Source organism: Dromiciops gliroides, chromosome 5 (assembly GCF_019393635.1).
Source record: "Dromiciops gliroides isolate mDroGli1 chromosome 5, mDroGli1.pri, whole genome shotgun sequence".
Classification (NCBI taxonomy): Eukaryota; Metazoa; Chordata; class Mammalia; order Microbiotheria; family Microbiotheriidae; genus Dromiciops; species Dromiciops gliroides.
In genome coordinates, this window is record NC_057865.1 from 172,133,325 (window position 1) to 172,154,605 (window position 21,281).

The following is a 21,281-nucleotide window of genomic DNA, read 5'->3' on the forward strand; positions in this document are numbered from 1 at the left end:
GCAAAGGTGGAGGACTGTAGGTATGGAATTCTATGTACACTGTGAAACATATATTAATTGTTGGGTTTTTCAAAAATTTTCCCCTCTTTTAAAAAATATCCTCATTGCAAGGGATGGCTTGCTGGTTAGGAAAGTAGGTGGGGATGTTTTCAGAAGTTAAGGTGATGTAAAAACAAAAGCTATTAATAGAAATATAATTCAAACCCAAGTGAATGGGAAGAGCTATAAGACAATGAAATAGTATAACAAAGGGGTTTGTGGAATCTCCTTCCCTGGTATTTTCCAAGACTATGGCAGATGCCCATATGTATGGATTGGAGAGTATTGGTGTAGCTCAAAATGAAGGCTGGGTAGCAGACTAGGTGAACACTGGATACCTTGCCAATCTTGATTTATAATTTTCTGATATCAGAATCCTAAATTTTTCAGGACAGTAATGTATTCAGTATGATATAGTGGGAAAAAATACTGGATGTAAAGTCTGATGATTTGGGTTCAAATGCCTACTTTGACTCTTCTGTTTGACCATAGATAGAACACTTAGCTTCAACAAGCCTTAGTTTACTAATTTGTAAAAGGGAGACAATGAAATTTATACTACCTGCCTCAGAGAGTCATTTTAAAGAATGTACTTTGTAAACTGTAAAGTGTTTTATAAATGTTATTCAAGAACAAATCCAACTTAGTAGTAGTTTAGAGTGAAATTTCAACCATCCCCAAGCATTTATTAAACTCCTATTATGTGCCACACACTGTGTCAGATGCTGGGGAAATACTCGTTCAAACCATGTGATACCAATTTGCAATTCTCCTGTGTACCTTATTTTCCTTGGGAATTACTGAAAATTTCTGATTTGTATATCAAGACAAAACCCTAAGAAAATAGTCATTTCTTTAAGAGATGCTCTTTCGGGCTTACCTTTCAGCTAGAAGTTGGTTTATGGTTAGATAAGCCCACAATTTCCTAGTGAAATCAGGGTCTGCATGCTTGTCCTTTGACAAGAAGGCTTCCAAGTCATCCATTTGTGCCAGAGTGTCCATTACTAACTGTGCATTGGCCTGAAGGATAAAAAGTTCAATCGAAATAAGTCTGAGGAGTGGATCCATGAGTTGACATTTTGGTATCTACAGGGTGCAGAGTCACTATGGGTGGCATCGGTAGCAGTATTGTTGTTGTTGGTTTTTTTTTTTTTGTGGGTCAATGGGAGTTAAGTGACTTGCCCAGGGTCACACAGCTATTAAGTGTCAAGTGTCTGATGCCGGATTTGAACTCAGGTCCTCCTGAATCCAAGGCCAGTGCTTTATCCACTGCTCCACCTAGCTGTCCCTGTAATGTTCTTTTTAAGGGAAAGCTTTAAAGGGAGCAAATAGAATCAAACAATTGCCTCCCACCGCATTAAGGTTTAGGAATACTACCAAAAGTGAAAATGCTGGATCAGTATATGTTAATTTTGCAAACTTCCTTAAATTTTGAGTACCAGTTTTGGGCTTTCGATTCTTCCCAGAGGCATCACATGGCAGTATAGGCCCATTGGCCCAGACCTGTCATTTCAGTGAGAGTCAGGATTCCTGGGGAGGAAACTCCCTCTAGCAGCAGTGATCAATTACTATCTGCAACTTAGAGACTTAGAGAATTGCCTGGGGGAAGTGAGAGGTTAAATCACTTTTCCAGGGTAACACAGTTTGTACATATGTCAGAGGCAGGACCGGAGTTCAGACAGTCCTGACTCAGAGATCAGCTTTCCATCTATTACAACACTACTACTTCTATCTCTGTCTAAATAGCCCCAAAACTATGTAGCACTTGCTAATTTAGATAATTACCTTATAGACAAAGCACTGTTCAAGGAAGTAACCTCTGAATAGTAAAACTTCATCAGACACTGCAATTTCAAGTGTAAGTTAGTCAAGTTTATCTTAAAAGAAGTATATTTCTCTATTAGGATTGGATAGGGTGTTCAGTCCTGCCATGTCCTTTATTAATGAATATGCTTTTATTAGTGTAGAGCTCTCCCGTGGTGACCCAATTAGGGTATGCTTAATCAATATTCCTATTGAGTACAGAATTTGAGAGTGGGAAGAGGCCTCAATGACTAGTCCAAACTACGATCAAAAGGAATGTATTTCTACCATGACACCTGACAACTGGAAATACAGTCTCCGTGTGAAGTCCTTCGATAAGAATAAGCCTACCATTTTCTGAAACAACCCATTCACCTTTTTTGGACAATTTTAATTGTTAGGAAGTTTTTTTTTTATTTCAAGCCTAAATTTGCTCCTTGGCAATGCTCACCCATTGCTTTTGGTTTTACCTGCTGGGGATAAACTGAAGAAGCCTAATTCCTCTTCTATATGACAGTCTTTCAAATACCTGAGGGCAGCTATCACATCCATTCTGAGTCATCACTCCAGGGTAAAGTGCCCCTTCACCCTTTATTGGAATAAATTTTTATATGGTGACAAAATATCTTTCTGTCTTTAGCTCTGTGGTTTCACTGATTTAACTTTAAACAAGACAAATTTTTAAAAAATGCCTACATCACAGATTAAACCTCAGGTAATGTGTATAAAACACAGGGCTCTGACAACGTTTATACACATGAATTGACAAAAAAAAAGGTCGTTAAAGTTGGTTAAGAAGTAATTGGTTAATAAGTAATAGCAGGGGGGCAACTAGGTGGTGCAGTGGATAAGGTACTGGCCCTAGATTCAGGAGGACCTGAGTTCAAATCCAGCTTCAGACACTTGACACTTACTAGCTGTGTGACCCTGGGAAAATCACTTAACCCTCATTGCCCTGCAAAAAACCAACCAAACAAACAAACAAAACCCACCACCACCAACAAAAAAAAAACCCAACAACCCCAAAACAACCGCAAAACAAAAAAGTAATAGCAGATACCATATTGCAATATGCAGCCAATGTCACATATGCTGTTGTATCTATATACCTTTTTCTTAGTATCAATGTCTGTTACTTTAACATTGTTATGTGAGAAATATTATTGGGAAATAGATTAGTCACTTTAAGGTGTCATCATATCTCTTGGTATTATGAATGAGCTAAATTATTTTACCCATTGCTCCTGGAAGTTATGAAGATAACTGGAAGGTTTTATTAATACTTCAGTTTTTCTTCCCTTTCCTAAGGAGCTTTTCTAATAACATATGCTAAAGGTCTTTAAAATGTAGAAGGATACCCTTTTGTTGACTAAAGCTGACCATGTTTTTCTGTAGTTCAGGTGAAAAACTTGGCAAAAGCAATACTTATATGATATTTTTTCAGATGTTGGGATTGGTGTTTCATGGAAGGAATGATATTAGTTATGATTGGGAAGAGTTATGTATACTCTTTTTTGTTTTGTTTTGTTTTTGTTTTTAGTGAGGCAGTTGGGGTTAAGTGACTTGCCCAGGGTCACACAGCTAGTAAGTGTTAAGTGTCTGAGGCCGGATTTGAACTCAGGTACTCCTGACTGCAGGGCCGGTGCTCTATCCACTGCGTCACCTAGCTGCCCCAGTTATGTATACTCTTGCTCCTTTCTTCAATTCTGGATGGGGAAGGGTATCAATCAATCAATCAATCAACAAGCATCTATTGAGTGTCTACTATTTGTCAGGCACTATGCCAGATTACTGGAGATACACAGAGAAAAGGGAGACAGCCACTTTCCTCAATTATGTTCTATCTGAGGAGACAACATGGACATCTATAAACATATGTAAAAGCAGTATTGTGAGGGGAGGACACTAGTAGATAGGGAAATCAGGAAAGGTCACACATAGAAGGTGGGACTTAAACTGAGTCTTGAAGGAAATTTGAGATCCCAACAAAAACCTACAGCATTATAGTAAAGAAAACATACCGATGTAGCTGTGATGATACTTTCCACATGGTCCAACTTATCAGGTTCAACTTTTCCTGCCACCACTATTTCCGAGCCTCCAAAATAGTTATGGAAACTGTTCTGAGTAACATCTGTCACATACTCCTGGGGATAGTTAAACTGAACATTTCGTAGCAACGGTGTAGAGACCTGGTTGTAGAATTGCTGCAAATTAAAAAAAGAAAAAAAGAAAGAAAGAAAAATCATTACTTTCATATCAGTCTATATGTCTATAGTAGATTTTCTAAGGACTTTTAAGTCAATATCACCTTATTTACATTCCCACAGCATCTCCACTACATCTATCTCTGTGACATGGGTAGGGTATAAAGAAATGCATATAATATTTATTAATCCTCTATAGTTTACTATGAGAAGCTGCTTGGCACAGTAGCTCAGTCAAAGCCAGGAAGATTTGAGTTCGAGGTCTTCATAACTTCCAGGAGCAATGGATGAAATAATAAAATAACTTAGTTTATTCATAACACCAAGTGATATGATGGCAACCTTAAATTGGTTGATCTATTTCTCAGTAATATTCTTCACATAACAAGTCCTGTTCTACCTCTGACACATACTGGCTATGACCTTGGTCAAATTACTTAAGCTCTCAGTGCTCTAGGTGACTCTCTAGTACTCTAAGTTTTAGAGAAGGGGCTGATCTGCATTTATGAAGGGAGTTTCCTCACCTGGATTTTCCCTAACTGATGAAATCACCGGTCCAGTTCCTATTCTTGTGGACAAGGTCTTATGTCAGATGCTAAAACTAGGCTAAAGGAAGGGAGGCTATGAGACTTACCAAGGAACATACTTCAGAGTCAAGGATAAAGACTAGATGCGATCTGTATTTCCTATTTACCATTTCAATATTGGCTCTATTGAACCAAGGGCAGGAAACTCATTGATCTGCTAGTATGTACAAAAGGAAAGTCATCTGGGTGGTGGTGGGGGGGACTTCCCCAAACGGGTACATTTTATTTTTCCCAAAATGAAAAATAATTTAGAGCATTCCCAGGGAAAGGTATTTTGTTGTTGTTGTTGTTTTGCTGATCAATCTAATCTTTGTAGTAATCTCCAAAAAGTATTATTCCAAGATAAACAAGGAACTTGGTCTTTTATGCTTAAAAGACTACAAATGGTAGTTTCATGTCTTTTGTATTGACCTGAATAATGCCATGACCTTTGAGTGAGAATCATGGACTTGGAATCGTAGATCTAGAACTGTAAGGGACCTCAGAGGCCCATTAGTCCAACACTCCCATTTTACAGCCAAAAAGCTGAGAACTAGGGGTATTGAGCAACTTGCCTGAAGTTACACAAGTGGCAGGTTAATTCTCCTCTCTTGGCTTGGGATGGATGATGCAAAGGGCAGAGTAGCAAGGAGCAGTACTTTCACTTCTTAAAGGGTTCCTTGGGTTCCTTTTTTTTTTTCTTTCAACTAGATGCTTTCCTTCTGCACTTATTTTAGGAACCTGACATGTTACTGGGAGAGGAAGAGAGAGAGAGATACAGGAGTGTACCAGGAGCTACAGGTTCCTCCAGTTCTTCTGGGCTGCTTAGGAGCAGCAGGGAACAGCCTTAGCCTGGCGTTGTTGGATTTGGAAACTGAGAGATTGACCAGGGAGCACAGAGGGAGAGGAAGTGTTTGTGATAGGGTTGTAAATTTCAGTAAGACTGAGGGAGAGTTTAGTGGGTTGGGGAGAGTAATTTCGGTCTCAGGATGGTTTGCAGGAGAATGGGAGAAACTGAATCAGAAAGTGCAGAACTTGAGTCTCTGCATGAAGAAGACTAAATGAGGGTAGAGTAGTGGTACAGTTGTTAGTGGCCTCGTTTTGCTGCAGGATGGAAGTAATGAGAAAAGATAAAATTCTGTCTCTTGCAACACATCTGATATTCACCTGGCATCTAAGGCAGTTATTGCCTGGGGAGGACAGGATCCTGGGCTTTGTGACAGCAGTATGGCAACAGTAGTTTCATGGGTGTATCTTGTCTCACCACTAGTGAATGGTAAGTACTTTTTGGCTTCCTATTCATCATATCATGCCACCAGTGTAGTAAGTGGGGTGAAGGGAGGAAAAGAATTGAAAACCCTTCTATGAATCTTGAGTCAGTGTTTTGGAAGCCCTTGATTTCTAGACTTGAGGTCATTAGATGGCATGGTGGATAGAGTACTACTTGGCTTGGAGTCAGGAAAACCTGAGTTCAAATCCTGCCCTGATATTTACTAGCTGTGTAATCCTGTGGTCCTCCTCTCATTCCTCACCTGTAAAATGGGGCTAACAAGAGCACCTAAATTACAGGGTTGTTGTAGGAGACAAATAAAGCAATATATGCAAAGTGCTTTCTGAACTTTATGTATAAAGTGCTATATATATGATCTATTGTTATTTTAGATTTCATGAATTTGACAGAAAGTATGGCGTATCAAGAGTTTCCTCTGATTCTCTTCTTTTTGTGTGTGTGTGTGTGTGTGAGGCAATTGGGATTAAGTGACTTCCCCAGGGTCACACAGCTAATAAGTGTTAAGTGTCTGAGGTAAGATTTGAACTCAGGTCCTCCTGAGTTCAGGGTCTGTGCTCTATCCACTGTGCCACCTGGCTGCCCCCTCTGATTCTCTTCTATTGGGCATGGCTTGTTTCTTCTTCAGAGGACACAATTAGTGAAGAAAGAAAATGGGGACACGGGGCACCTTGAGCTGTAAAGAAGTATCCTGGTTTCCATATATCCTTTGAGCAACTCCATGGTTTTCTTGAGACAGTCTCTCCAAGAAGTCATAGTCAACATCAAAACCTATCCCCAGACTGAACAGGGAGATGTTATCTTTCATGCTTTCCTTGACATTCTTTTGGATGTTGGACAATTTTAGCTCTCCTGAAATTGAGGGTGTGAGAGAGGAAGGAGAGATGAAACAGCCTTATTGAGTCACAAATTTTGTTTGAAAGAAATGTAAATGACAAATTGAAACCAAAAACATTGCAATTACTCATTTTTATATCATGATAATGAAATGTATTATTTTTCATATTATCATTTTTAACAGTTTTTTCTTTTTTAAATAACAAGTTTAAGAAAAATTTATCTGTCCTTCCCACTATTTCTTATAACTGAGCAAATTAAAGAACAAAATAAAAAGAAACCCTTCACATAAATCCCTCAATACATATCTACATTTTCTGGCAAAACAAATGTCTAAATTAGCCATAATTGAAAAAGAATGACTCTTTCTGCATCTTAAGTTCATTATCTTTCTGTCAGAAGGTGATTGGCATATTTCATCTTTATTCTTTTGGACTCATGGGTTATCGCTGCATTCATTAGAGTTCTAAAGTCTTTCAAATTTGTTTTTCTCTAAATGTTGTTATTGTATAAATTATTCTCCTAGTTCTGTTCACAATGAAATATTTTCTATTATTTTCTCCATGACTTCCATTGTTATTGAATTATTGTTACAATTTTTTACTCTTCATCTCAGCAGTGTGGTAAGTAGAAGTGGTAAACTTATTTTGTAGGTAAGTGACCTTGACAATGTCATTTAGAAGCTTTAAGTCTAGAAATAGAGAATTTCTGATTTCCTGATCTAAGACTCCTGGTAGGGTTTTAAATTCCTCTCCTAATTTCAGCCCAGAATAGCTAGGTGGCACATTGGATAGAGTGCCAGGCCTGGAGTCAGGAAGACTCACCTTCCTAAATTCAAATCTGGCCTCAGACACTTACTAGTTGTGTGACCCTGGGCAAGCCACAATTCTGTTTGCCTCAGTTTCCTCATCTGTAAAATGAGCTGGAGAAGGAAATGGCAAGCTACTCTAGTTACCTTTGCCAAGAAAACCTTAAATGAAGAGTGAAATGACTGAATAACAACAACCCTTCACCTTATTTACACTTTTATGTTGTCAGTATGGTATTATAAATATGAGGCCATGAAGTGCTTATCATTCATTAGTGAGACAACTTTATAGTGGTGAGATAAGACATATACATGAAACAACTCTCTTCTTGTCCCAAAGTCTCAAAGCCCAGTGTCCTGTACTCAGCAGATGAAGCAACTCCATCCAATAATGCAGGTTGGCTCCTTATTTGCAATTTATACTCTTAGAGGGTTGCCTAGGACACCTAGTGATTTCCTCAGGGTCAGGGATCCAGGCTGCATCAGCAGGAGGATTTGAACTTAATTCTTCCTGGCTTCAAGTCTCACTCTCTAGCCACTATGCCTCATTAAGGAGGCAAAAAAGGGGTTAACAAAAACCTAAGACCCAAGCTCTAATTTAGATCTGAGCTCTAAGAAGGATTCATACCCCAGTTAACAGATAACTTAAGACTTGAGTCTTCATTAATACAAGTCAGGGCCTAGGTTCTTGTTACGCACTCATAACAAGAACATAAAGAGGCAGGTCCTAGAGCGCTTAACTATAACAATGGGGGGCAGCTAGGTGGCGCAGTGGATAGAGCACTGGCCCTGGAGTCAGGGACCTGAGTTCAAATTCGGCCTCAGACACTTGACACTAGCTGTGTGACTCTGGGCAAGTCACTTAACCCCAATTGCCTCACACACACAAAAAAACCCAACAAAAAACTATAACAATGATACACAGACAGGGCATAGAAATTCTAACTGATAAATGAAAATATTTTGAAACTAGGCATGGGAATGAAAAGGTGACATGTGCAGAAAAGGCCAAATTTGTCCCCAGATTCACCTTATGATATGTAAACCCCAAAACACACCTCCATGGAAAAAGGTACCTGCCTTAGGGGTTGACTCAAGCCCCCATGAACTCCAAATTAGGATAAGTCCTCTCCTGTACTTCCCTAAGGTGGAGATTATTATAATGAGACTGATAATCAATTTATCCATACTATAAATATAACTGTCTCTGCTTTCCCTATTCGAGAGACACATCCATGATGCTGTCCCTGTCTGTGTTCACTCACAGTATTGCAATAAAACTTGGGAAACTGAGTCATCGAGTCTTGTCATTTTTTTGGGATGACTCACAATCAATTTGACCCTAAATCCAACTCACATCACATTTTTTTTTTGGGTGGGCAATGGGGGTTAAGTGACTTGCCCAGGGTCACACAGCTAGTAAATGTCAAGTGTCTGTGGCTGGACTTGAACTCAGGTACTCCTTAATCCAGGGCTGGTGCTTTATCTACTGTGCCACCTAGCTGCCCCCCACATCACATTTATTAAAAGCTCCACAGCAAAGTAGATTTAATAAATGTTGAATTGAACAGTACTAGCCTAAAACGTGCAAATGCTATCAGATCTCCCAGTTCTAGCCCATCACTTGTTCTAGAAAGTTTGATATGACAATCAGTGAAAACATCTATAATCACAGAGCTCCCAGCGGGGCTTACCTACTGTCGGATCTCCATCAGAAACCAAAATGATCAAAGAGACTGAGTTGGGGTCCAACATTCCTAGGTTGTTGGCTTCATTCAAAATAAAAATTGCTCTCAGGAGAGCTTCGTTAATGTTTGTGCCTGTTAAAAAACAATTCTGCTTAGTTGCATACTCTTTCCTCCTTCAAAAACAATCACACTGTTGATTCTAGCTTTCTTTTGTGGTTATTTATGAATAATTTATCCATTGTTCAAATCATATCTGTTATCTGTTTGCTTCCCAAGTGCCCCCTCCCCCTCACCGGTTTCAGAAGCTGGGCAAATTTCTACTTGAGGAGAGAATTCTCCACTTCTTTGTGTTTCCCCATTGCTTTAGAGTTGTAGTAGCCCTTTCTGGGCCCCATTTTACCATTTAAAGTACCCTAAATCAGAGAACTCAATGATTTCTTCCTTGTCCCCTCTCCCCACTCTTACTAGCAATTATGTAAGCCTTTAGTTCAGATTAATATGTAATGGCTTCAAAGGGCCTTTGAGAGGAATAAAAATATGGATGGTAGTAGTGAAAATAGGTGAACGTGGTGAAAACTTTAAACAAACATGAAATTCAGGTCTGAAACAATCAGCTTCTACAATTTTTAACTTTCTGAGAGTAGTAACATTTTTCATGTAGGATAAGTAGCAATAGATTGCAATTTCATCTGTTATACTATATACATAGAAGATTTAGTCCCTCCCTCTCTCCGCCACCCCTGTGAGACTTCAGCCAAAGGTGAAGGGGTTGGAGGAGGACTAAAGGATAGTTGTTAATATAAAGAGGATATGCATTTGAGGTTTTCAAGCCTCAGCCCTTTCCTAAGGTGGGGAATGTCTATTTTGCTTCTGAAGATCTCATTACATTTCAATGTCTCTGTTCTTTAACTCTCTGGGCTACTCTTTCTTACACACACACCCACATATACATACATACACACACACACACACACATACATACATACATTTTCTTTCTGAGAAAATATTGCATTCATTAAACATTTTAGCAAACTGGCGGATTTCATCCATTCAAGAAAGTCATGAACTGCCTTAGTAAACTCCACTGTTTAAATATAAAATGAGGCACTGACTGTAGATAAAAGAAGTGTGTTGGAATAAAGTATATGTAGAATGTTCAAAATGCCCTCTAAAGCCTCTGGAATTGTACTTTGTTGGTATTTCTCACTGGGCATTTGGTCAAACCTACATACCCCCATTGGGCTGGATCTTCTCAATGTACTTTTTGGCATCAGCAACCTGTGCATTAGTGGCTAGAACTAAATCATCTCTCCAACTTCTGACATTGTGGTTGAAATCCACCACTGAGAATTGGTCTTCAGCTCTTAGGTCATCCAATATGGTTTTCATTGCTTCAACAGTCTATTAAAAAATAGGAGTGAGAAATTTCTATCATATAAGTAAAAAACCTGGGTGACACTGAATCCATTTCTGCCTGTCCTTTGGGAAGCCTTTTATGCCAACTCCAAATAATATCTCTCTTTTCTCTGAGTAATTATTTTACATACTGCTCACTGTGGTATTGCTTTTTAACTGTTTCATCTGTGTGCAACTTATCTCTCTATGTAGGCAGTATGATACAATAAAAAGAATACAGAATTGGGAATTAAAGGATCTGAGTTCAAATCTTGGCTCAGATTCTCCTATGTGACCTCAGGCAAGTCACTGGACCTCTGTAGGCTTTAGGTTCCTTGTAAAATAAGGGGGTTGGACAACATGACCTTTAAAATCCCTTCCTGCAGTAAATCTGTGATCCTGTGAGATTGTAAACTACTTCTGGGGATAGCCATCTTTTTTGCCAAGCTTAGTCTTAAGCATTTGATTAGATGAACAATAAATTGACAAATAAATAAATGAAGTTGGCAACAAGTCTAAATTTTGTTCTTTGCAATTTTTACACATTGTCAGTTTGCACTTGTTCATATTGTTAAATAATTATTCTCTGGTTGTTTCTGGTATATATGTTTTTTCCTCTCTACAGTTAAATCCCTCCCCCTTTTTGGGGGACAGGGCAATTGGGGTTAATTGACTTGCCCAGGGTCACACAGCTAGTAAGTGTTAAGTGTCTGAGGCTGGATTTGAACTCAGGAACTCCTGACTCCAGGGCCGGTGCTCTATCCACTGTGCCACCTAGCTGCCCCTCTACAATTAAATTTCAATCTGAGAGGCAATATAAGAGAAAGTGCCCTAGATCTGGAGACAGAAGACCTATGATCTTATGCCAGTTTTACTGCTAATCTGCAAAGTGACCTTAAGGAAATTATATATCCATGCTGAGTCTTCATTTTCTCTTTCGTAAAATAGGGAAAATATTTGTATTACTTGGCTCATAGGTTTGGAATGGAAACTCAAATGAAATAATATATGTAAATTACTTTGTAAAAGGTAGTGTTATGGGCCAGGTACCTCATTTGAATAGGCCTGGGTACCTCAGAAGTTTTCTGGGGTAAATTAAAGAAACTTCTCCTTGAGAAACTTAAACCAAAGGACAGACACACCTAAAGAGATAAGTGTTACCAGATCTGGATTGAGTTAGCTCCAGGACCACCACCCTTCATTCCAGTCTCCCCCACCCCTTGGGGAGATAAGATTAGGTGTGGCTGCTGCCTTTGTGGCCTGAGGGGGAGAGAGATGGCTTGAAAGATCTGGAGCTGCCCCTCACCCAACTTCCCCCAGTCATCACAAGTTGGGGATGGTCCTCCACCAATAAGGGAACTTTCCACAGTCAGATGAACCCTTCATTGGACCACCATTGGTCCTCTATAAAAGTTTCTGCCTGTTTACTGCTTGAGGAGGAGATAGGTGTCTCAGAGAGCCATGCCTCTGTGCCATGCCTTCTCCCCATGAGAAGAAGTCCAAGGATTTCTCTCTTGGTTTCCCTTCCCTAGCCCCTAAATAAACTATTATTTTATTCTAATTGGATTTGTGTACAAGAGGGTGAAATTCTTTTTTGTTTGTTTTTATTTATTTATTTATTTATTTTTTTGGCAGGGCAATGGGGGTTAAGTGACTTGCCCAGGGTCACACAGCTAGTAAGTGTCAAGTGTCTGAGATCATATTTGAACTCAGGTACTCCTGAATCCAGGGCCAGTGCATTAACCACTTTAAAGAGAAATTCCTAAGGACCCCTACCCCAAACCCCCACCCATTTCCCCCATAACAGTACTCATAATAATAATAATTGGAATTTATATAGCATTTTAAACTTTGTCATAGTAGACTTGTTGCAAGGAAAAACTTCCTAACAATATGATGTATCCAAAACTGGAATCAATTGCTTTGGGAAATGAGTTCCCCATCACTTAAAGTCATCAAGCAGAGATTGGATGGCCATTTGTCCAGTTGTTTTGGGACAATATTTTGGAAAAGATAAATTTTGAACTTAGGAAAATATGGGCATGGATTAGTGAAGAGCAAAAAATATTTTAGATGAGGAGAATTATTTGAAGATTGGCTTTGTTGCAAAAGAAATGTTCTATGGAAGCATATAATCCCAAGAAAACAAAGTTCTTCAAGGAACAGGATTTGCACATTCGCATATTCACAATGATTGAATCTCAGTGTCCAATAGCCATTTTGCATGACTCTGTGTGTGTGTGTGTGTGTGTGTGTGTGTGTGTAAGGTAGTCCTTGTGGAGATGGAGCAAAGAAGGGGAGAGATAATCTCCTTGCCCATTACATCCATGATTGGCCTTGTAGTCATTACCTATAACATACTCACTTGTTTCATTTTAATTCCCCACATTGATCCGCTGACATCAATGACAAAAAGGATGTTTTTAGGAATTGGATCCAAGTTTTCAGGAGCAAAGAAATGGACAAAATAACCGTTGAAAACCTGTAATAGAATGCAGTTCTAGTCACTAGGTCTGTTTTCAGGGATAAATAATGATCATATTGACAATTCTGAAACACTCAGTTCAGCATGAAACAGTCTTTAGAAGGAAAAGCCATACTCCTTAGGAATAATTTACTCCCAAGTTCTGTTGTGTTTTGGTCAAAGGCCAATGGGTTGTTTTTTCTTAAGGAGTCATAAATTTAAAAAATAATAGAAAGAGAAATAATCTTGAGTTTTTATGTCGGTCTGATCACTCTATAAAGATAAAATCTGCATAATTTCATTGTATTCTGTTTTTCAGATAAATGTTTATTGCTTCCTTTTGAAATTAAAAAAAGCTTATGTATAGGAAATGGACATATTGGGAGAAATGGACCATTACTCATTAATCTTCTCAGCAATTCTCTGAAGTATTACTTAAAATGTTAATATATTACATACTTATCATAATCTTTACTGCTTTAGATTTAATATAAATCTCCTTTATGATAGGCACTAGCCATTCTGTTTTGATCTAATACCCAAGGAGCCTTTTCTATTATGACTTACCCTAGTAAAAAAGAAAAAAAAATCCTTTAGTTAACCAAATTTCACATTTTCACAAGCAACCTCCAGAGTAGCCATGCCACTTCTTCCACATTAAGCCTCTTGCTACTCAAAAGACTCTTTGGGAAATTCTAAACATTATCTATGAAGTGTTATTTTGTGAATATGTCACCCATCCCATCACTTTTCTGAAACCTTTTTCTCAAAAGTCAACAGTGACCTCCTAATTGCAAAGGCCATCAATTCCATTTTAGAATGAGTTCGTCAGATTCCGTTCCATTCCATTCCATTCCATTCCATTCCATTCCATTCCATTCCATTCCATTCCATTCCATTCCATTCCATTCCATTCCGTTCCGTTCCATTCCATTCCATTCCATTCCATTCCATTCCATTCCATTCCATTCCATTCTATGCAACAAAGATTCATTAAGTCCCTACTCCTCATAATGAATTCTTGACCATTCTTTAAAGCTCAAGTCAGAAGCTACCTCCTTCATGAAACTTCTCCTGATCCCCATTGTCAGTAATGACTTTTCCCATCTAAAGCTTCACACATTTTCCATCTTGATTGAGAGGCTATCAGTAAGAGGTCACCCCCCCCCCCCACATTGGATGATAGAAGCTGGATTCAAAAGGAACTTGACAGTCCAGAGCATTGGACTGAACCTAATAAGATGAAATTCAATAAGGACAAACGTACAATCTTGCATTTGGATACAAAGTCAACTTTACCACTATAAAATGAAGTAGGTATGTCTAGACAGCAATTATGAAAAAAAAATCCAGGGGTTTTAGTGGACTGCAAGCTCAATAGGAGCCAGCAATCAGATGCGGCAGCCCAAAAAAAGCTAATGCAATCTTGAGCTGCATTAAGAGGAATGCAGCTTGCAGGAATAGGCAGGAGATATTCACGTTGTACTCTGACTTCATTAAACAGCATATGGAAGCAGCTAGGTGGTGCAGTGGATAGAGCATAGACCCTGGAATCAGGAGGATCTGAGTTCAAATCTGGCCCAAGACTACTGCTAGCTGTGTGACTGTGGACAAATGATTTAACCCTGAATGCCTCCCCCCAAAAAGCAGCATATGGAGTAATGTGTTTAATTATGGGGTGGGGTCACAGTTTAAGAAGGACATTGATAAGAATGTCCAGAGAAAGGCAATCAGGATGGAGATCTATAAAGATCAGTTGAAATAACTGGGTAAATTTAGCTGGGGAATGAAGGGCAAGCATGATTGCTGTCTTCAAGCATTTGCAAGGATGTCACATGGATGAAGGAATTGATTATTTTTGTTTGGCTCCATAGGGCATAACCAAAAGCAATGAGCAAATATTTCCAAGAAACAAATTTCAGCTTGATTGTCAGGGGAAAAATCCTAACAAAAAGAGGCATCAAAAAAGGAAAGGTATGCCTTGAGAGGTGATGGGGTCCTTCCTCTTTGGAAATTTTCAACCAGAGGCTGGACAATCACTTGTTGGGAATGTCCTAGTGGGGATTCCTTTCAAGTAAGTATTGGACTAAATGGCTGCTGAGTTCCCTTACAACTCTCAAACTATGAGATTCTGTGATTCCTTCCTGCAGTTATCATGTATTATGTATTATCCTGATTTATGTCTCCCTCCTAGATAATGTGAACTCCATGAGAGCTGGTACCCTGCTTTTTCTACCATCCCTAGTGCTTAATAAACAGTGAGTATATGCATGTATTAGAATTAAGTAAATAATTCTTTATTCAACTGAATTGGATCTGATGAATTATCATTTTTCAATTTTGTTACATGATTTGATCTTTATATTATGTTCCACACCCTGGTTACTTTGTCTTTATATTGTCCTAGTTATCACTTCTTATCCTCAGCTCTTACCTTCTGTCTCTATTGTATTTCCTTCAGAATCCACATCAGCAAAAATCTTGTTTAGGAACCAAAATAGAGAAATGCAATTCTAGACCTTTCTCTAAAGTCTGTGGACATGGCAATTCTTTGAAATGGAATTTTAGGCCACCAAGTCCATGGTATTTTTCCATTGTGTGAAAGGTCTTGGTGTTTCTAGAGACTTCCCAAGAAAGAGCTGTTATATACTTACTTCAAGTTCACCAGCTTTCTTTTCTCTAGTCACATCATACTTGACGACTAACTGTCCATCTACTGCAGTCTCAGAACAGCTGGGACATTTTCTTTGTTGAGCTACTGTTGGTTTAAAGGAAACATGTGCCTAGAAAAGAACAGCAACATAAATGTAAAGTCCTTCATAACCTGGCCTCTTCCTATCTTTCTAGTCATCTTTTACCCACTCTCCTCTATGTATTCTGCATTGCAGTGATATTATCCTTCTTGCTGTTCTTCTCATATAATATTCCATCTTCTGATTCTGAGCATTTTCTTTCATTGTCCAACATGTCTGGAATGTTCTTTCTCATCATCTTCTCCTTCTGTCTTCCCTGGCTTCCTTCAGATCTCATCTGAAGTCCTACCTTAGGCAAGAAGTCATTCCCAGTTCTCCTTAATTTTAGTGCCTTCCTTCTAAGATTATCTCCAATTTATTTTGTATATATCCTGTTTGTACATGGTTGTTTGAATGTTGTCTCACTCTAAACAAGGACTGTTTTTTCCCCTTTTCTTTGTATCCTCAGCACTTAGTACAATACTTGACATATAGTAGATGCTTAATATACTACTGGCTTTCTCCAGTTCAGGAAGATTGAATTCATTTTAAGGCATGCTAGTTTGACTGATGGAGCATCACTCCTATCTTACATGGGTGGAGTGGTTCTGCTAGGTGACCATTCCACATATAAAGTGGAAATAATATTAGACTTGGAGTCAGAAGATTTGAATTTGAATCTTGGTTCTGACAATTAGCGGAATGACTATGGGCAAACTGCTTAACCTCTCTGAGCCTCAGTTTCCTGATCTGTAAAATGTGAATCTATTTATATTATACTTCATAAAGTTAAAAACTGAACTTACAAAGAAAGCACTTTGTAAAACTTCAAGCAGTAAATAGATGTTAGTTACTCTCATGGTTATGATTCCCCAGCATAAATTCCCAATATATATTATATATAGATATATAGGTAATATATACAAATATATGCCAGTTTCCTCCATCTACCTTCTAAAGAGTATAAGAAATTTTTTTTGGACTGGTGGCTATATTGCCCTTCTGAGAGATGCTTTTTTTTTTTTCCTGCTGACCACATTGGGGGAGAAGCAAGCTGAATGACTGCTATGGTAGTTGAAAATCAACCAGTTTCAAGACAGTTTTAGATTTTATTAAAGCCATATTCAGTCCATTGACAGAGAGATATCCTTTTGAGAAAACTGAGGCTCCAAAATGGAGTCAGTAATCAGGTTAGAAATAGATTTCCAGGAATTCTGTTCTTAATTTAACATTGTGGTCTAGACCAGACTACAGTTATACCCCACTAATTCACATTAGTCAGTTTTCAGTGCTTAGAGGGAGAAAATGACATTTAAATATTATCTTGTCTTGCCTTGAACCTTTCTCTTTTTTTGCAGGGCACAAAAAAAGATAGAACAACTAATAAACTAATAGGCATTTAGGTTACTTGGTACCAATGCAATATTTACTTTACCTTTTGTTTGCCTTTAGTTATAACTGGGATTCCATCAAAATGGTCTCCAAGATTTTCTGGAACATGAAGAAAACTAATCCCTTGTGGCTCAACAATCCATATGTCCACCTAGAAGCACAAAGGAAAGGCAATCGCAGCATTAAAAATCCTTTTTAAAAAAACTTTTAAGAGAATTTTCAGAAGACAGCAGAATAAATTGGAAGAGAACACAGTTCCTCAAAATCCTCATACAAAACAGCAACAGACTTACCAAAAAATAAAAAACCAAACAAACAATCCAGAAGTATTAAACTTCAAAAGTAAATTGCTTCTCAGAAAATGAAGAGGAGCAATTTGATAAATGAGTAAAAATAGTAAAAGTTTAAATACAATGAATTGAAATTGAAGCAGAGACAAAAAAGAAATATTAGGAATTAAATAATGGCATCAGAAGTGAGGCTGGAACAAGACAAATCAACATGGATAAGTAAAAACTCAAAGAAACAAATAAGAAGCAAGACAAGATGATGATGAAACTTAACAACCTGGTGATATTCATGGGCAATATAAATAAAATGATGACTTCACTGATAAATAACATCTTTATGCTGGAAAACAAAATTGTTGAAAGAGTGAGAGAAAAGACGAAACAAGGGGAAAAATTACCCTGGTGGAAGAAGGTTTGAAAGCTTTGCAAACGAAGTTGATGGATTTGGAGGACAGAGCTGAGGGAGATAATGTAAACATTGTCTAATTCTCCTAAAATGCAGAGAAAGCATCCCACTACTATATATTAGGAAAAGATATAAGAAAATTACCTAGAAAAGCAAATCACTGAAAGAAAAATTGGTAGAATTCACAGTGCACTAACATATATGAACCCTAGATTCAGTTCATCACATAAGCACAGAATAACAGAATCCCAAAAGAAGAAGACATCCTGTAGGTCATTTAGTCCAATCTAACTTGAGTCCCCTTGCAAAATGCCTCCAAAGCATTTGCCTAAAGGCAGCTCCTTCTACTTTTGGTTAGCTCTATTTTTTAGGAAGTTTATCCTTGTATCAAGCCTAAGTCTGTCTCTTTATTTTTAGTTCTGTTCTCTTCAACTAAACAGAACAAGTCTAATGTGGCTGGCAAGTCAGCCTTTCACATGGCAATCCTTCAGATATTTGAAAACAACTATCTTTTCTTCTTGAGGCAAAGCTTGCCTGACTCCATCAAATGATTCTCTTATGGCATAATCTCAAGGTATGATGATCCTATCCTCTTGTTGTTCTTTTCTTGGATTCCTAACTCATATTTCTCAGTCATGCTCTTTGAAAAAGTACTCCAGCTTTAAAATTATTGAAGTTTAAGATAGTAAATCTTTAATACTTTCACTAAGACTTTTTGGACACTCTATATTATGTGAGTAAGCTCTTACCTCTAAGTGTTTGGCTAGTCGACCAGGCTTCAGATAGAGTTTATGTTCATAGGATCCCAATTTCCTCCATTTCACTTCTTGGTAATGAAGCTCATACTGAACATTAGATCCTGGGAGGACATTTACTTCGATTTTGAAATTCTCCATATCAAGAGAGTTGCTGTTAAAAGTATTATCCATAAAAAAGAAACATTATTCCAAATGCAGTAACATAGGATGATTCTTCAGCTAGGTGGCATAGAATGCTGTACCTAGAGTCAGGAAGACCTGATTTCAAATCTGGTCTCAGATACTTACTAGCTATATGACTCTGGGCAAGTCACTTAACCTCTGTTCACTTCTTTCTGGAATTGTTGTGAGGATCAAGTGAGATAATATTCATAAAGTGCTTAGCAGCAAAATGGGTGACACATAGTAGGTACTTTAAAAGTTCATGTTTCGGGGCAGCTAGGTGGCGCAGTGGATGGAGCACCAGCCCTGGATTCATGAGTACCTGAGTTCAAATCCAGCCTCAGGCACTTAACACTTACTAGCTGTGTGACCCTGGGCAAGTCACTTAACCCCGATTGCCTACTAAAAAAAAAAAAAGTTCATGTTTCCTTCATTTTTCCTCCCTCCAGGTAGACTACTTAGACAAGAAGGAAATAGATGAAGAACTTGAGGAACTAATCACAAATTTAGCAGAAATGTCTGATCCATTAGTGATAGGGCAATGCAGACATCTGCTGGATCTCTCAGTCAAAAGCTAGGACCTTGAGATATAAAGGGTGCTGACAGTACTTTGTCCATTCAGAAACAGATAAACTTAGCCTGTGGTTAGCAAAAAATAATTTATTAAAATAAGAACTTTACAGATAGTGTTTCCTCCCACTAGGGCTGGACCTCAGCTGAATTCTACCCAAGATGATCCTGCCTTTTGTTTCACTCAGATAAGAATCTTATGAAAAGCCAGGAGGCTTTCCTAGTTTGGGGTGTCTTATTCCACTGGGTATCTCAGTGTACTTGTTTCCATCCTTCTTGGCCACCTCATCTTGTGAATGCTGTTATTGTTTAGTCATTTCAGTTCTGTCTGACTCTTTATGACCCCATTTGGGGTTTTATTGGCAATGATACCGGAGAGGTTTGCCATTTCCTTCATCTTATTATACAGATGAGGAAACTGAGGCAAACAGGGTTAAGTGACTTGCCCAGTCACACAGTAAGTGTCTGAGGCTGGATTTGAACTTAGAAGAAGGAGTGTTCCAGATTCCAGGCCTGGTGTTCTATCCATTGCACCACTTAGCTGTCCCATATTGAGAGTATTTTCTCTCAATAATTTGCTTCCTTTTCCCCATGTGAGCTTCTGTATTATGCTATGTTTTGTCTTGTGATGTTCTGCCTCTCAGCCATATTAGCATTCTCTTTTAGAAGCATGATCCATTAACCAGGGCTGAGACTAAGGGCCTTGACAGCTACCCTTATATTCTAAGCCTTAGCCCAAGTGATATAGAATATAACAGCTGAGATCAAGAACCCAACTGTAAGACCTTCCTCCTTCTGGATACCAGAGCTGTGAGAAGGGGCTTGCCCTGAATCATGTGGTTCCTTGGGCTCTTCTCTCTGGCATCCTATGTGGCAAATAAGGGAAATTTCTGGCTCCTCCTTGTACTGTATCGTGGAACCCTGAATTCCACTCAACCTCTATTAACACAGCGGTATATCTCTATTCCCTAAAGTCTGATGGTCAAGACCTTTGAAGTATTTTTGAGGATTCTAATCCCTTTCTCATCAATTGTATTTATCTCAGAAAGTTGCTTTTGGTGCACCTCTTATGCTGTTTGCCTCTGGTGATAGAGCTAGTTATAGGTATATATGTGCCCAGACTATAAAGAGATTTGCTGACTTATATGAAAAGTAGGATAGCCTATACCCCTTTAAGGGCCACATAATTTGTAACTGGAGAAGAGAGTAATCCCAGGAAAAGAATAACAGAAAGAGTTTAATAATGGGGGAAAAGAAAGACATAAGGAGTCCTTGCCTTGTCCTTACCTCACCCATCCAGCAGTTTTGCCTTTGGCTCTTGCTTGTGCATAGAGCCCACGAGCCACAGTCCTCTCTTTAATTGTGCTGGTAAATGTTACCCCATTCACAATCCTAGAAAAGAGGAGGAAAGTATCCAGTTAGTCAAAGGATCTATTTAGGAAACACACAATGAGACCAAGCTAATAATAGCTACCTCACATTTTTCATCTCTTAAGGCATGATCATTTACCTTGCAAGCACTGTCCTAGGTTCTGGAGTAAAAAGCCAAAAATGAAACAGTATCTTGTCCTCAAAGGAGCTTACATTATAGAAGGGGAAAGAGCAGGCACATATATAAGCATAAACAAAATATATGCAGGTAGTTTTGTGAGGGGATATCAATAGCATCTGAGGGAATCAAAAAAGGCCTAATATAAAATATGTTGCTTGAGTTGAGCTTAGAAGGAAGTTAGGTATTTTAAGAGGTAGTGATGAGCACGTAGTGCATTTCAGGCATAGGGGACAGACCATGGTGTTAGGAGACAGAGATTAGTGGGTGAAAAACAGCAAGAAGTTCAGTTTACTTAGATAAACAAGTACATAACAAACCATAAGA

General features: G+C 38.4%; 1 protein-coding gene across 2 annotated transcripts in view; it reads right to left on the bottom strand.

Moving 5' to 3' along the window:
* The window catches only part of ITIH2 (inter-alpha-trypsin inhibitor heavy chain 2), a 54,400-nt gene that overhangs the window by 21,100 nt on the left and 12,019 nt on the right, over positions 1-21,281 (bottom strand). For both annotated transcript variants that reach the window (XM_043968378.1, XM_043968379.1), the window contains exons 6-15: positions 20,693-20,797; positions 18,665-18,824; positions 17,263-17,370; positions 15,750-15,878; positions 12,997-13,113; positions 10,469-10,637; positions 9,243-9,368; positions 6,574-6,755; positions 3,864-4,049; positions 920-1,059 (exon numbers count right to left, since the gene is read on the bottom strand). In XM_043968378.1, the coding sequence (XP_043824313.1) occupies positions 920-1,059; positions 3,864-4,049; positions 6,574-6,755; positions 9,243-9,368; positions 10,469-10,637; positions 12,997-13,113; positions 15,750-15,878; positions 17,263-17,370; positions 18,665-18,824; positions 20,693-20,797 (1,422 nt within the window). The remainder of the gene's footprint in view (positions 1-919; positions 1,060-3,863; positions 4,050-6,573; positions 6,756-9,242; positions 9,369-10,468; positions 10,638-12,996; positions 13,114-15,749; positions 15,879-17,262; positions 17,371-18,664; positions 18,825-20,692; positions 20,798-21,281) is intronic.